The sequence below is a fragment of the Xiphophorus hellerii genome, chromosome 24, assembly GCF_003331165.1.
Source record: "Xiphophorus hellerii strain 12219 chromosome 24, Xiphophorus_hellerii-4.1, whole genome shotgun sequence".
Lineage (NCBI taxonomy): Eukaryota > Metazoa > Chordata > Actinopteri > Cyprinodontiformes > Poeciliidae > Xiphophorus > Xiphophorus hellerii.
Window position 1 is genome coordinate 12,596,449 of NC_045695.1, and position 16,696 is coordinate 12,613,144.

The 16,696-nt window shown below is 40.0% G+C and overlaps 2 protein-coding genes across 2 annotated transcripts; both read left to right on the plus strand.

Annotated features, from left to right (window-relative positions):
- Positions 1-4,459: 4,459 nt before the first annotated feature.
- Positions 4,460-11,167, plus strand: LOC116715479 (integral membrane protein GPR180-like). The gene is made up of 5 exons (XM_032555888.1): positions 4,460-4,496; positions 10,385-10,413; positions 10,580-10,777; positions 10,853-10,930; positions 11,012-11,167. Exons 1-5 carry the CDS (start codon positions 4,460-4,462, stop codon positions 11,165-11,167), a joined length of 498 nt encoding a protein of 165 aa, XP_032411779.1.
- A 391-nt stretch (positions 11,168-11,558) lies between these two features.
- On the plus strand, positions 11,559-15,057 carry LOC116715480 (integral membrane protein GPR180-like). Its single transcript, XM_032555889.1, has 5 exons — positions 11,559-11,592; positions 12,483-12,511; positions 12,678-12,875; positions 12,951-13,028; positions 13,110-15,057. The coding sequence occupies exons 1-5, from the start codon at positions 11,559-11,561 to the stop codon at positions 13,263-13,265; spliced, it is 495 nt and encodes a 164-aa protein (XP_032411780.1). The 3' UTR covers positions 13,266-15,057.
- Positions 15,058-16,696: the final 1,639 nt, after the last annotated feature.

Consider the following 16,696-nt stretch of genomic DNA (forward strand, 5'->3'; position numbering starts at 1 on the left):
TAATTTTATTATTTTTTTCCCTTTTTATATCTAAAATAAAAACATAAAATCACCATCAAAGGTCTAAAATGTCTTGTTTCTCCGACTGTTAAGGTCGGATGGTGGAAAGCACAAATTATTATTATTATTATTATTATTATTATTATTATTATTATTATTATTATTAACTATGGCAAGTTGTCCAAATCCAGATTATCTTAATGGCGGATTTTTAAAAAAAAAATTACACTTAATGACTTTTTTTCTCAACGTTTTTTTTATTATTATTATTCTGAATTATGAGGTGGAGGGGCTGAATGTTGTTAGTGAAACTGCATCCAAAAATCTGGCCAAACAAAAGTAGCAAATCTAGCTATAGTCAGCAAGTAAGCTCTAGATTGGTTTGGAAAGCTTTATCTGCCTTTCCGCATATACTCGGGTTATATGATAGTCTTAAACATTTAGGTGAGGGAATTAAAGCAAAAATAAAAACACGAAAAAACATTTGCCTCACATATTTCTTCTATTTTATTTTGAAACTCGTATCCGGAAGAGGTTTCTCACCTTGTGTCTGACTTCCCTCCTGCCTCTCCGCGGTGTAAACTCAGCAGGGGGACAGTGCAAGTACACCTCGCTGCAGCAAACAGAAAGGGGCGGGGACGGACAACTGTCAGTCTCATACCTTATATGGAAATGGGACTATTTCATTCCGGAAATGAAGGGGGCGCTAGTGACACTATTTCCTGTACCGATCGTGTTATAATAATTATACTAATAATAACGTATTTTATTTGACAACGCCTTTTAAAACACCCAAGAACACTTTCAACATTAAAAATACAAATTAAATAGTAAAAAAATGGCTACAAAACGTGATATGTCACGTGGTATGTCTGTCACGTGGTAAGTCACTTTTTTATTTCCAAATCTTTATTTAAAATTATATTAGTAACAAACAATCTAGAATAAGCAATAAGGAAACATTATGGAGATGTATTTATCTATCCTTACACCCAATCTATCTCAAACAAAAGTAATAAAACATGAATCAAATCAATATTTTGGAGACAAATGTACGTTACATTAAGAGCACATTTATCCACCCATTAATTATCATGAATTATCCCGATAGGTGGGTCATGAGGGCTGCTGACCCTGGACAGATCGCCAGTCCGTCGCAGATTAAGAAAACAGATATAAACAAATGAAGTTCAAATAATATATTTTGATGCTGTGAATGGTACTCTTAAAATAAATAAGTTACAATCTAAACTATAATAGCCTCTGGCTTATTAAATAAGAACTAGATGGAAAAGAGGTTTGGTCGGTAAAACATTTAGTCAACAATTTTGGCCAACTTAGTACGTCCATTCACAGCGCACTTTTGTTGTTTATTTGCCAAATATTTTTCTTATTATTCACATTGTGAATATAATTTACAAACAAACCAAAGGACTTCTGGACTTCTAACAAGTGCCATTCAGAAAACTAGAATATTTTTGGTTGCAGGTGACCTGGCTCAGCTATTATCATTGTTTACCATAATGTCTCATTGGAAACGTTTGCTATAAGGACTCCAGTTCAACCAGTAAACTGATTGGTGTCCCACTATTCCATTTAGAAATCCCATATCAATTCTACCAATTGCAATCAATTCATAAAATAAAGACCTTAAATATCCAATTGTTGCAAAACCCAAAGAGATTCATTTAAAATTTTAAATGTAGCTTCAGCCTGGAAAGACTCACACAGAAAGAAAGTAGGTTTTATAAAGTTTATTTGACAAGAAATAATCTTTGGGGCTCAGACCCCGGCAGTAGACACTGCACTGGTAACTGCCAGAGAGAATGATCTTTGTTCTATATGAAAACCTTTTTGAATAAAGTCACTGGTTACATAAATTAAACCAGTGTGTAAATTCTAACTATAACTGTCTTCATCTCACCTGCTCAGCCAATCACCTGATCAGGTGTCTCCATCCCAGTCTAACGGCGCCGGGCTCATCTCCTCCACCCTTCATAAAGTCCGGCTTGATGTGTGCAACTGCTCCTCATCTGAGCTTCCATCACCTCCACCCCGACTACACCTTCGCTCTCCTCGTTTAATCTTGTTTGTATCTGAACAATATGTTTCTGTATGTGCTTGCTTTATTACAAAAAAAGCCCAAGTTGATTCTGACTGTTAAAACATAAACAACTTGGCTGTATGTCAGGTTTGTAAAAAAAATTTGTATTGATTCCAGTAATTGTTCAAAATGTATAGGAAACACAGTATATTGCAAGCTATTGTTAAACAACGCTGTTAGAATATATTTACAACTACTTTATTGGTTCTACTTTCTCCAACAAATTACAGCCACAATGTAACGTTGTGTGGAAACGGCACCATTTCTATGAAAACTAAATAATGTAAATCAACTGAGCTACAACAAAAGGAACATTCAAAAATGTAAATAATATTGAAAGAACACATTATTAAAAAGGATGACTGCACAAGTCAAAAGGTAAATGTGCTTTATCAGAAATTATTTAAAATGGCATGTCACAAAAAAAACAAACAATGTGTGACAACTGAAATGTGTGACAGATTGTGGAAAGCAACTTATATTCTCTTAGAATTCAGTATTGGCACTCAGGGCAAAGTCCAGGTCGGCCATCACAGTAGTAACCAGGGTACTCTCCTCGTCTTCCATTGCCGGTGAAGCCCACGCAGTCTTTATATTGCCGGTTGCAGGAGGAACACGTTACAACCGCAAAAGGAATCCGGTTTTCTGCCTTGAATGTTTTTGAAAATTTGCCCCAGTTGATCTCACCTGTTAATGAAAAATCGATTTCATGTAGTTAAAATCTAATTTCGCATGTTTTGGGTGAAAAAAGTCAAAGGTCCTTACCATCCAGCCAAGCAAAGTGAGTCTTCTTCCTGAAAACAGGGTCAGACACAATGGCTTGAAAGGTCTTGCATGTCAATGCCAAGGTGAAGTAAGCTGAGTCTCCCTGTGCTGGTATCACCTCCTGGAGAACAGCGTCAAGAACATTCAAAGGCATCTGAAAATAAAACAAACAAACAAACAAAACAAAAAACCTGGTGCATTGCAAGACTGTCATACCGGAAGAATGGCTATGACACATATGATTATGACTAAATCTTACCTGTAAGATTGGTGGTATCCTTTGTACCTGCATGGTGAAGAGCATTAAACAATAATTAACACTTTATATCTCTCAGTATATTATCCTTTCCATCTCTAATGGTATAAAAAATGCTGTCCAAATAATGAATTACAATAATTATTTTTTTAAACCATTTAGGGTTTTAGTCTCATTTGCACATAAAGATATACAAATCAAAATTACTAGTTATGTGTAAATTTTAAAAATTAACCTCATTTTGTGCCTCGGCTGTTTTGGCATAGGTGTGGTCATCAGCACACGGAGTCTGTAAAAATACAGATATTTTCTAAGTGAAAGATGAATGCAAATCCAAATAACATCAAAACCATCCATCATGGCTTAAAGTAAAGTGAGTTTAAAGGATTTGTAAAATCATTTTTATTTGACATTTTATCAACTTTGTTAGGAACTTTCTTGTGTCTGAATAGAAGTTGATTGGATCATGAAAATAACTGTTTGAAATGCATCACTTTGTGTAAAAAGTCATGCATAAGAGTTTGAGTTTTGTAAGATATTCGGTGACATAACACTTAATAAACGTAAACATGCGGCAAGTAGTTTTTTGGGGTTTTTTTTTAACCTTTGTCAAACAGCAGAGGGCGCTGCTGCATTCATATTTTCTCAATGGGTGTAATTCATATTCCTTTATTTAATCAGGTAAACCCCGTTGAGATCTAGATCTCATTTTCAAGAGGGACCTGAGCAAAAAATTTGCAATACATAGCAACCTGGTTACAAGATAAAAACAATTAATACATATGCACAAGTATAAAACAATAAAAACAATGACACTGTTTCATAGAAACTTGTTGCCTATCTTTAATTTTTTTTAATGTCTCTTCTCTACCGGAAAACAAGCCATTTAAAGGTGGGATGTTCTCACAATCTGTGAAAAATAAAAATGAATAAAAACCAGAAAATCCTGGGAGTTTGTCTTTGAATGTGAAGATTCGACATGAAGATGACAGAAAAAGAGCTACAGAAAATAAAACAATTAAAATCTGTATTGCTTTAAATGAACCCTTAGCTTTTTCTTTATCTTGAATATGTTTATCTGTATTTGTTTTTTCTTGAGGCAGAACAAATGAGGCATAACTCTGTCGTTATACAGTGTGTCTGCGAATAAAGTTTAAAAAAAAACAACATCCGCCCCCCTCTCCCTCCCCCTCACCCAACAGACTTCTTGTGGCTTTGACGTGAAGCTGTGATGTCACTCATCCTGTCTGTGACATCACAGCCGCCTGTCTTTGTATTCCCAGGTTCCACAGAGAAATTCATTTGCAGTCTTCAATCTCAAACAAAACTGAACGATGGCGCGACGAAATGAATTGCTGGAGAACGTGGAAAGTTTGGAGAAGAGCTGCTGGAAGCTTACAAAAGAGAACAAGAAGCTTCAGAAAACTGTCGAAAATCTGAGGCTGAAGATTGAGAGACTGAATGCCAGGAAAAAAGATACCTGGCAGACAGAGAATGAAAGGCTGGTCAGCAAAAATGATTATTTGAAGCAACAATTCAAGACTTTAAATAGTGAATTGGACGAGGCTAAAGCGACAGTTGAACAATTACAATCAGAAAGCAAAGCCCTGTCAACACATAATAAGAAGGTAAAATGGGGAACAATGGTCGATAAAAAAAACTTTAACAATTCAATGAAGGAGAAATCGCAACAGTTGTACTGGATTGGCAAGGTGAACGAAGAGCTCACTCAAGAAATTGCTGGACTTAAATTGAAGATGGACAAACTTAAAGCCAGGGAAGAAAATTTAAAGGCTGACGAAGAAAAGATGGACCAAACAGAGACTCAGACCCCGGATGAAGAAACTAAAGAAGAGAAATCAAATTTATTTCAGATAATTGGGAGAACGTTCATCAAAATGTACCAATCAGGGACTTTGAGGTATTGGGTGCCACCCTGGATATTTTAATTTCGAAATAAGATTAAATAGCGACCACAAAAGCAGGGCTAGATTCAGATGAAGCTTGAGAGCAGAGGCAGAAATCTGCGGCTTCCAGCGGGAGGAACGGACATCAGAAGACCGTGACCACCGCAGGCTCCTAGGAGTCTCACAGATCCTTTCCAGGACTGTGTCTCCGACCCGCCTGCTGGAAACTATCCGTCGGATAGTCGAACCTCGGATTCAGGAATAGCAGTGTGGTTTTCGTCCTGGTCGTGGAACACTGGACCAGCTCTACACCCTGCAGGGTCCTGGAGGGTGCACGGGAGTTCGCCCAACTAGTCTACATGTGTTTTGTGGACTTGGAGAAGGCGTTCGACCGTGTCCCTCGGGGAGCCCTGTGGGGGGTTCTCCGGGAGTATGGGGTACCGGGCCCTTTGATACGGGCTGTCAGGTCCCTGTATGACCGGTGTCAGAGTCTGGTCCGCATTGCCGGCAGTAAGTCGGGCTCGTTTCCGGTGAGAGTTGGACTCCGCCAGGGCTGAGCTTTGTCACCGATTCTGTTCATCACTTTCATGGACAGAATTTCTAGGCGCAGCCAAGGTGTTGAGGGGATCCGATTTGGTGGCCTTAGGATCTCATCTCTGCTTTTTGCGGACGATGTGGTCCTTTTGGCTTCATCAGGCCGTGATCTGCAGCTCTCGCTGGAGCGGTTCGCAGCCGAGTGTGAAGCGGCCGGGATGAGGATCAGTGCCTCCAAATCCGAGGCCATTTTTTTGAGCCGGAAAAGGGTAGAGTGCCTTCTCCGGGTCAGGGGGTTTGTCCTGCCCCAAGTGGAGGAGTTCAAGTATCTCGGGATCTTGTTCACGAATGGGGGAAGAAGGGAGCGGGAGGTCGACAGGCGGATTGGCGCAGCGTCTGCCGTCAAGCGGGCGCTGTACCGGTCCGTCGTGGTGAAGAGAGAGCTGAGCCAAAAAGCGAAGCTCTCGATTTACCGGTCGATCTACGTTCCCACCCTCATCTATGGTCATGAGCTTTGGGTCGTGACCGAAAGAACGAGATCGCGGATACAAGCGGCCGAAATGGGTTTTCTCCGTAGGGTGTCTGGGCTCTCCCTTAGAGACAGGGTGAGAAGCTCAGTCATCCGGGAGGGACTCAGAGTAGAGCCGCTGCTCCTTCACATCCAGAGGAGCCAGTTGAGGCTCGGGCATCTGGTCAGGATGCCTCCTGGACGCCTCCCTGGTGAGGTGCTCCCGGCACGTCCCACCGGGAGGAGGGCCCGGAGAAGACCCAGGACACGCTGGAGGGACTATGTCTCTCAGCTGGCCTGGGAACGCCTCGGGATACCCCCGGAAGAGCTGGAAGAAGTGGCCGGGGAGAGGGAAGTCTGGGCCTCCCTTCTGAAGCTGCGACCCCCGCGACCCGACCCCGGGTAAGCGGAAGAAGATGGATGGATGGATAAATTGCTCCTTCGAAGCCGGAGTCCGATACGCCTGCTGGAAACCAACGGCTGACGGGACGTCCGTGAAGGGGGGACATGTGAGTAGCGTTTAAATTAAAAAGTGAGCGAACAATTGAGGGTCTTTGGGGTGTAAAACCCCATGAATCCTAGGCACTGATAGGTAACAGAAGGACGGCGGAGTCCGCGTAAACTGAAAAACCCGTAATACCAAGTGTGTGTGTGAGTGTGAGAGTACTTGGAGGAATTTAAATACCACTAGGTATTTGTCCTCATACCAAACGGCAGGAGTGCAAACGGTGAACCTCTGGTGGATGCATGTAGGCAAGAATTTCCCACCTGAAAAGGTTGAAGAGGGAATTACCACAACAGGGGATTGATCACCGTCCTGCTAAGAATTTATCCAGTCTTTTAGAGTCCACCCTATGTGTTTTTAAGACTGGAACGAAATTGACTAATTTGCTCAAAATGGGAAAAGGGAATAGCAAATTAACACCGAAAGATAAACTCCAGTGTAAGGACTGGAAGTTTATGGAAAGACAAAACCCTAACTCAGTAAAGAATTTAAATAAATTGATAGAAAAATATAACTTTCAGGGCCAATTAAACACTCAAAAGAACTGACTGAGTTATAGGATGAAGTATGACAGAAAACAAAAATCAAATCAAACAAATATGAGTAGTGAAGGAATGGGCGAGTTAGAAAAGTGGATGGAGGAGCTAAAAAGAGAGAAGAAGGCAATCAGAAAAGTTAGGATAAAACAGGAGAGCAAGAAGAGTGAAGCAGATCAGGCAGCAGAGCAGGGAGGAGCTCAGGTAGGAGTTATAAGAAAAAAGCAATGTCAAATTTATTTATATAGCACTTTAAAAACAGGCATAAAACTGCACCAAAGTGCTGCACAAGAATGACAATAACACAAATGAATAAAAACAGAGTATCAAAACACTAGTTCAATTAAATGCCAAGGAATAAAAATGAGTTTTAAGAAGCGATTTAAAATGATCCAGGCTGTGGGCAGATCTAATTTGGAAAAGTAGATTGTTCCATAGAAGAGGAGCAACAACAGAAAAAGCCCCATCTCCTTTCCTCTTAAGCAACCAAATACAGAAAGAAAATAAAAAGAAGATTTTGAAGATATAGAGTATAGATAGATAAATAAATGATTTAGTAAACAAAATGAAAAATAATGAATTATCTAAAAGCTGGAAAGAAAAGTAGGTGAGAGGAAGTTCATGCAAGGAGGGAGTGAGGATTGTTTTGTGGTCTGTCTGACAGTAGAGAAGTCATGATCATCGCATAAGGCAAGATTTTGATGTAGTTTTAGTTTTCTAAATTCAGAGAACAGTTTTCTCTTTAGAGTGGCTTGTTTAAGTAAGCAAATGATTTATGAGGAATGAAATAATATGGGAAGTTTTAAACGTTTCACAACTGCAAAGAAAATAATAATTTGGTGTTGTGATGCCTTGAGTGGACATCCAGAGAGGTTGACAAGCAAGTGTTAAGGTGCCAACCTGAACATTATCCAGCTGAATACCTCAATTTAGGCTTTGATGAGAAAAGAGCAGCTCTCTTCTCATCAAAGCCTAAACTGAGGTATTCAGCTGGATATTAGAGAAGATCTCTGAGGTTGTTCTGGTTCCCTCTGAATCCTGGGAAGAAGCTAAAGATTAGGAAACCGTGAAGTGAATCTGTAAACATTTAAGTTCTGCAATGAGCTAACACATTATGTTATGGAGTTCCACCAACTATAAATCACTAAAGATTAGAAACGAATGATGGCGTTTTAGAGATACAGTATAATATGGACTGTTTGGGGAAAATAGAGCCATCCTGACAGTTTAGATCATGCTGAAATAAATTATTCTGTTTGTTTTTTTGTTTTTGTTTTTTTAAAAAAAGAAGTTTTTCCTTTTAAGTAAAGGGCAGTTATCTTTAACAAAACAAAACTAGTAATACAAATAATAAAGTGGAAAAGTTATCAATGGGAATTATTAAAACAATTCTAAGAAAAGAGAAAAGGAAAAATAATGGAAAAAGTAAAAAAGGGTCTCTGGACTATTTATAACTTTTGGAAATCAGCTGACACTGAAGGGTTTTTTCCTTACTGAAGGAGTTTGTTTGGAATTAAATTAAATATCTCTAAGTGTTGAAAATTATGGACACAGTAGTGTTCGTAGATCATGAAGTATTTGTTGCTTCTAAATTTAGAGTTTAATTTATTCCACAATTGCAGGTAAAAATATGAAAAAGAAGCTCTTGGGGTAGGGGTTAGGGTTCTTACTGTAGTGTCAGGTCAGTTAAAGAAGCATCATTTTAAATTTGTAAATCTGAGAAAAGAAAAAAACAGTTAGGTAGTTGCTGCCACTATTTTTCTTATTATTCGAAGAAACAAATTGTTTTAAGTGTTTGCTCTTAATGGATATGTCATGGAATGCGGTGGTGAGGGGTGGTGAGGCAGACGCAGCGGACCCAGGTAAGATGAATAATGATTTAATGAGGAAACTCACAGTCCAAAACAACGAGCAGCAGGCACATGGACACACTGACGACAAATAGACTAGACATTGACGAGGACCCGACGAGGAACAAGGAACACAGGTGGAGTTAAATACATGGGAGGGTAATGACAGAACGAGACACACCTGGGAACAATCAAGGGGAGGACAGGACAACGAAGAGACTCAAGGACAAAAAACTCTAAATGAACACAGAAAACACAGATCCTGACAGGATAACTTCATAAAACATCACATCATGTTCCAATATAGCAAGAATAATTTTTTTTTGTGTTGGTAAAGTAAGAAAATTAGGTTTTAGTACGTTGTGGCAATGGGAATTTAAAGAGCCCTTCCTTCGCATTTAAGAAAAGCTGAAGTAGGAGTGCAGGAGGGAAACCGTTTCACAAATTCATTCAAATATAATTTGCTTTATCTTGAAAATTGCAGATCTGCTTTGAATGAAGGAGGATTCTGAGCCTGTCAGCAGATCCAGTTGAAACCAGATATTTGCATTTATTGTATGAAAAGACATTCGGCATTTTCATTTTATGTTGGTGTTACGTCCACAAAGGGCACAACATATTTGAGGACACGAAGACAAAAATGAGGATTCAAAAGTAATTTTTATTTTCAATTCTCTCGAGCTTTTCTTTAAGATGAGCTTCTTTTGATTTTTCTGTGAAGAAAAAAGAGAATTAAATCCTCGGTTCCCCGTGTCCCAAAAAAGAAAGAACACAAAAATCCCAAAGTATAAACAGAAAGTTGGACCTGATGAGCCGGTCAAAAAGAACAAAACGGTACAGCAGGGGGCCAACCCTATACAGGGCCGTCGAAGCCCCTGCTAGTACCGGACTACAAGAAAAAAGAAACTACTGCTAAAGAAAAATCGAAAACAGGACAACCGGTCCCACCAGGTCAAAAATTACAACAAAAAACATCAACCAAACAAACAGCTAACAAAAACTACCGTGTGGCAGGCTGGAGACGTGCGCACCGCGTCAGAACGCATCCTCGGTGTTGGTTGGGAGTGGGCGTCGCCTTTACCTGGCGCAACCCAGCCTATTTATAGGCGGTCCAACAGCGTCACAAATTAACGGACCAATTACAAGAAAGAATTATCAAAACTCTAAAGTATATTAAACAACAACAACAAAAATCATACAACTAACTTCTATACAAAATAATCCAAGTAAAAAAAAATAGACAGAAATAAATACAATGTGCCGGAGCACATAACAGTTGGTTAGAATCATAAATTGATACTCATTTGAAAAACGCTAGAAATTGAGAAATCTTCATCAGATTAGCTTATAAGATTTGAAGACTGAACACTCAAATCAAGTTGCTAGAAACAACAAAGTTTAAATTTTGGTTTTCCACAGCCGTTGCTGTCGGCGGCGTGGTCACACAGGTACCAGCTTATGTTTTTATGTGGCCAGAGTTTCTTACTAGAGAAGCTTTTTGATGTTCTGGTGGGGATTGGTGTTGTCCACAAAGAAGTTGATATCGGCAGTCATGGCTGGCAGAGAGCAATCCGATGCGTAGCCTTACACATTGACCCGATCTGTGGTTCCCAGGGGGTCCTGCTGCTGTGGGAGCAGTACTCTGAGTCAGAGAGCGAACACCACAGTTATCACGCCCAACGAAGCCTAGCAGGTCTCCTCCTCCTGGCTCTGAGAGTGGCGCTGTCCCTCCTGCTGGCCTCCGTCCTCTACCAGATCGTCTCCACAGAGAGGAGCACCCTGAAGAGAGACTTCTACCTCTGCTTTGCTAAGGTGACGACTCCGAGCTCCACCAGCAGCCTCTGAGCCTGACAGCTGCCTGACCTCCAGGTTGTCTTCTCTCCACAGGGCTGCTTCCTGTGGTTCCTTTGTCACCCCGTCCTCGTCCTCATGTCTGTGGTCTTCAACGACCACCAGAGGGAAAAGGTGCGAGGCCACGACTTCCAGAATTTGACTGTCCGTTACCTGAAATCTTCATTACCTCTGTCACTACCTTTTATTCTGTAGGTCATCACCATCGGCGTGATCCTCTGTCAGTCCATCTCCATGGTGATCCTCTACCAGCTCTTCCTGTCCCGCTCGCTCTACTGGGAGGTGTCCTCCCTCTCCTCCGTGTCTTTGCCGCTCACCATGTCCAGAACGAACCACAGGGGGCGCCTATGAGCACAGGAACCCGACGAGGAACAAGGAACACAGGTGGAGTTAAATACATGGGAGGGTAATGACAGAACGAGACACACCTGGGAACAATCAAGGGGAGGACAGGACAACGAAGAGACTCAAGGACAAAAAACTCTAAATGAACACAGAAAACACAGATCCTGACAGGATAACTTCATAAAACATCACATCATGTTCCAATATAGCAAGAATAATTTTTTTTTGTGTTGGTAAAGTAAGAAAATTAGGTTTTAGTACGTTGTGGCAATGGGAATTTAAAGAGCCCTTCCTTCGCATTTAAGAAAAGCTGAAGTAGGAGTGCAGGAGGGAAACCGTTTCACAAATTCATTCAAATATAATTTGCTTTATCTTGAAAATTGCAGATCTGCTTTGAATGAAGGAGGATTCTGAGCCTGTCAGCAGATCCAGTTGAAACCAGATATTTGCATTTATTGTATGAAAAGACATTCGGCATTTTCATTTTATGTTGGTGTTACGTCCACAAAGGGCACAACATATTTGAGGACACGAAGACAAAAATGAGGATTCAAAAGTAATTTTTATTTTCAATTCTCTCGAGCTTTTCTTTAAGATGAGCTTCTTTTGATTTTTCTGTGAAGAAAAAAGAGAATTAAATCCTCGGTTCCCCGTGTCCCAAAAAAGAAAGAACACAAAAATCCCAAAGTATAAACAGAAAGTTGGACCTGATGAGCCGGTCAAAAAGAACAAAACGGTACAGCAGGGGGCCAACCCTATACAGGGCCGTCGAAGCCCCTGCTAGTACCGGACTACAAGAAAAAAGAAACTACTGCTAAAGAAAAATCGAAAACAGGACAACCGGTCCCACCAGGTCAAAAATTACAACAAAAAACATCAACCAAACAAACAGCTAACAAAAACTACCGTGTGGCAGGCTGGAGACGTGCGCACCGCGTCAGAACGCATCCTCGGTGTTGGTTGGGAGTGGGCGTCGCCTTTACCTGGCGCAACCCAGCCTATTTATAGGCGGTCCAACAGCGTCACAAATTAACGGACCAATTACAAGAAAGAATTATCAAAACTCTAAAGTATATTAAACAACAACAACAAAAATCATACAACTAACTTCTATACAAAATAATCCAAGTAAAAAAAAATAGACAGAAATAAATACAATGTGCCGGAGCACATAACAGTTGGTTAGAATCATAAATTGATACTCATTTGAAAAACGCTAGAAATTGAGAAATCTTCATCAGATTAGCTTATAAGATTTGAAGACTGAACACTCAAATCAAGTTGCTAGAAACAACAAAGTTTAAATTTTGGTTTTCCACAGCCGTTGCTGTCGGCGGCGTGGTCACACAGGTACCAGCTTATGTTTTTATGTGGCCAGAGTTTCTTACTAGAGAAGCTTTTTGATGTTCTGGTGGGGATTGGTGTTGTCCACAAAGAAGTTGATATCGGCAGTCATGGCTGGCAGAGAGCAATCCGATGCGTAGCCTTACACATTGACCCGATCTGTGGTTCCCAGGGGGTCCTGCTGCTGTGGGAGCAGTACTCTGAGTCAGAGAGCGAACACCACAGTTATCACGCCCAACGAAGCCTAGCAGGTCTCCTCCTCCTGGCTCTGAGAGTGGCGCTGTCCCTCCTGCTGGCCTCCGTCCTCTACCAGATCGTCTCCACAGAGAGGAGCACCCTGAAGAGAGACTTCTACCTCTGCTTTGCTAAGGTGACGACTCCGAGCTCCACCAGCAGCCTCTGAGCCTGACAGCTGCCTGACCTCCAGGTTGTCTTCTCTCCACAGGGCTGCTTCCTGTGGTTCCTTTGTCACCCCGTCCTCGTCCTCATGTCTGTGGTCTTCAACGACCACCAGAGGGAAAAGGTGCGAGGCCACGACTTCCAGAATTTGACTGTCCGTTACCTGAAATCTTCATTACCTCTGTCACTACCTTTTATTCTGTAGGTCATCACCATCGGCGTGATCCTCTGTCAGTCCATCTCCATGGTGATCCTCTACCAGCTCTTCCTGTCCCGCTCGCTCTACTGGGAGGTGTCCTCCCTCTCCTCCGTGTCTTTGCCGCTCACCATGTCCAGAACGAACCACAGGGGGCGCCTATGAGCACAGATAGCGAGGTTACGGTGAGAACTGAAGCGTCTCTGTCAGACGCAGCAGGAGATGTCCCCCTGCACCGTCCTCTGTCCCACGTTAGAGCTACCACTGAGCCGTGGACAGAGGACAGTACTTACTGCAACATACTACCTCTGACTTCTAACGGGAGCCTCTGGGATGCAAAATGCATGGCCAAGCATGCATCAGCTGGCGAGGTAGACGTCAGCAGAAAACCATGAGGAAGAACTTGAGAGAGTGCAAAATCACAAGCAATCACAATTAGATTGTTTTTAAAGGCTTTACCTGCAAATCGCTGAGTCAGCCACGATTGGGGCAGTCTGCATGTAGATAGGCTTCCCCGCAACAGTTTTCATTCCCCTTTTACCACAAGCTTGAGCTTATTTTATTAGCATTTTATGTGATAGACCAACATGAATTAAAGTGGAAGGACAAAAACATGGTGTTCAGGGGTCAGTTTCAGTTTCCCAATAAGCAAAACTTCAATTCTGGTCTCTCCTGAGGCCTTCACAGAACATCTGGATTTAATTCTGAAATGTAATTACAAATTAATGGATGCTGTTTACTAATTGCTAGTAAAGACAGTGGCTTGTATTCCAGGGTATCATCAGGGTTAAGGGAGATGAAAACAAATGTACGCCACTTCTATGTTGGTGTGCAATAAATTTTTTGGTGTTTTTTAATGCGTTCTAGCTAAACTTCTCTTTTTCCTAATGAAATCCTAATAAAATGTGGTTCTAGTGTGAGTATTCAAGAGGGAAAAGAAATCTCCAATACTGACGTTTTTCCTCTCAAAATTCTGACTTGTAGCGTAAAATTCTAACTTAAATCATAGAATGTCAGAAGTCTGATTTTTTTTTCTTGATTTTTTCCAGATTTCTGTCATTAATGTGAGAATTTTTATTTTTATTTTTTTTTTAATTCTACACTGAATCTCAGAATTCTAACTTTTTTCTCTCAGGATTCTGATGTCAGAACAATTTTTGTCTCAGCAAGATTAGAGACTTTGAGAGAAATTAAAGCAGCATGAGTCTTTGCATAGCCAACGTGATTTTTATGTTATCATTATTTCTGTCACAAAAGCTGTACTGTTATGTAACTGTCAACATAAATGTATGAGCTGACAGCATGTGAGACGCAAACCATTGAAACGACATTAACTCTCTGTAGCTGCAGCGAACTGCATGACTCTGAATGGGCAGAAATGGTGAGTTTTCTGAAAAATCATTTTTACAAGAGCTCCACTGTGTAAATACACTCCTGTGATTTTTTGTTTACTTCTGTCACCGGGCTAAATCGGACTTACGTTACGTGTCAAAACAAAACAGAGGACGGTGGGATCATATAATTTGAAAAACAAACATGCAGAACAGGTGCCAAGAAAGAAACTGACCTATTTATTTGTCTGTTTATTTTTTATGTGATTTTAAAAAAGAAAAAAAAAAGGCAGCATCCAACACCACTACTTCTCATTCTGTTTGGTCAGAGGCGATATTTAAAAATATACTTGAATGTAAAGCCTTTGTCAGCTGTTATAAATGCGCAAAATGATATCAGCTCATATTGCTTTGCACTGAAACAGTGCATGTGTCAAACGTTGCGTTATGTTTATATTGCAGCACAGAGACAATCTAATATTTAGTGGATTATGTAATTATTCAAACTTGAATGTCCATAATTTATGTCACTTGTGGAAATAAAACGAGCAAACATGGCAACTGTAACGAGTTCACTGGAATTGGTTCATTTAAAAAATTGAAAACTGTAAACATTTTTCTATTAACATGGCCGTGGAGACCACATGGTGAGGAGCTGCAGAGACTCTGCTCAGGTGGGATCCTGCATGCTGTTACGAGACACAAGTCACTATTTTTGCTTTTCGAAAAGCATCCAATTTAATATATTTTCTTATTCCGTACATTTTTCTTAAATAGTTACCATAAACATCGATTTAATGCAACATTGCACACTTGTAATGCTACACTACTTTTTTATAAATTTAAAACGGTGTGTTTTATAACAAAAAAAACTTTCCCCTTCTCTGATGGGGGGCCGGGGTCAGTTTGTAACAGAAAAAGTTACTAATTAAGAAAAACAATTTAATATGCTTCTAAATTAAACCTTAGCTCTAAAAATGTGCCATTACTGTATAATAGGCCCCTGTGGTTTTTATTCATTATTACTGATTTGTGTTTAAAATCACAATGTCTTGCTTGTGCCGATTTGATATTAATGTATTAAAAGAAAATACATGACATGAGCTAGTTCACAGATTTTTGGTGACCATTCTTACCCAAACTAAAGATTAACAGCAGTTTTGTGTATATTTGTATAGAGGAAATAACTTTTGTAATTACTTGTTTTAGAAAAAAAAAAATCTAATACAAATCCATCATGGCATTTCTTGTGTCTGAATAGAAGTTGATTGGATCATGAAAATAACTGTTTGAAATGCATCACTTTGTGTAAAAAAGTGATGCATAAGAGTTTGAGTTTTGTAAGATATTCGGTGACATAACACTTAATAAACGTAAACATGCGGCAAGTAGTTTTTTGGGGTTTTTTAACCTTTGTCAAACAGCAGAGGGCGCTGCTGCATTCATATTTACTCAATGGGTGTAATTCATATTCCTTTATTTAATCAGGTAAACCCCGTTGAGATCTAGATCTCATTTTCAAGAGGGACCTGAGCAAAAAATTTGCAATACATAGCAACCTGGTTACAAGATAAAAACAATTAATACATATGCACAAGTATAAAACAATAAAAACAATGACACTGTTTCATAGAAACTTGTTGCCTATCTTTAATTTTTTTTTAATGTCTCTTCTCTACCGGAAAACAAGCCATTTAAAGGTGGGATGTTCTCACAATCTGTGAAAAATAAAAATGAATAAAAACCAGAAAATCCTGGGAGTTTGTCTTTGAATGTGAAGATTCGACATGAAGATGACAGAAAAAGAGCTACAGAAAATAAAACAATTAAAATCTGTATTGCTTTAAATGAACCCTTAGCTTTTTCTTTACCTTGAATATGTTTATCTGTATTTGTTTTTTTTTTAGGCAGAACAAATGAGGCATAACTCTGTCGTTATACAGTGTGTCTGCGAATAAAGTTAAAAAAAAACAACATCCGCCCCCCTCTCCCTCCCCCTCACCCAACAGACTTCTTGTGGCTTTGACGTGAAGCTGTGATGTCACTCATCCTGTCTGTGACATCACAGCCGCCTGTCTTTATATTCCCAGGTTCCACAGAGAAATTCATTTGCAGACTTCAATCTCAAACAAAACTGAACGATGGCGCGACGAAATGAATTGCTGGAGAACGTGGAAGGTTTGGAGAAGAGCTGCTGGAAGCTTACAAAAGAGAACAAGAAGCTTCAGAAAACTGTCGAAAATCTGAGGCTGAAGATTGAGAGAC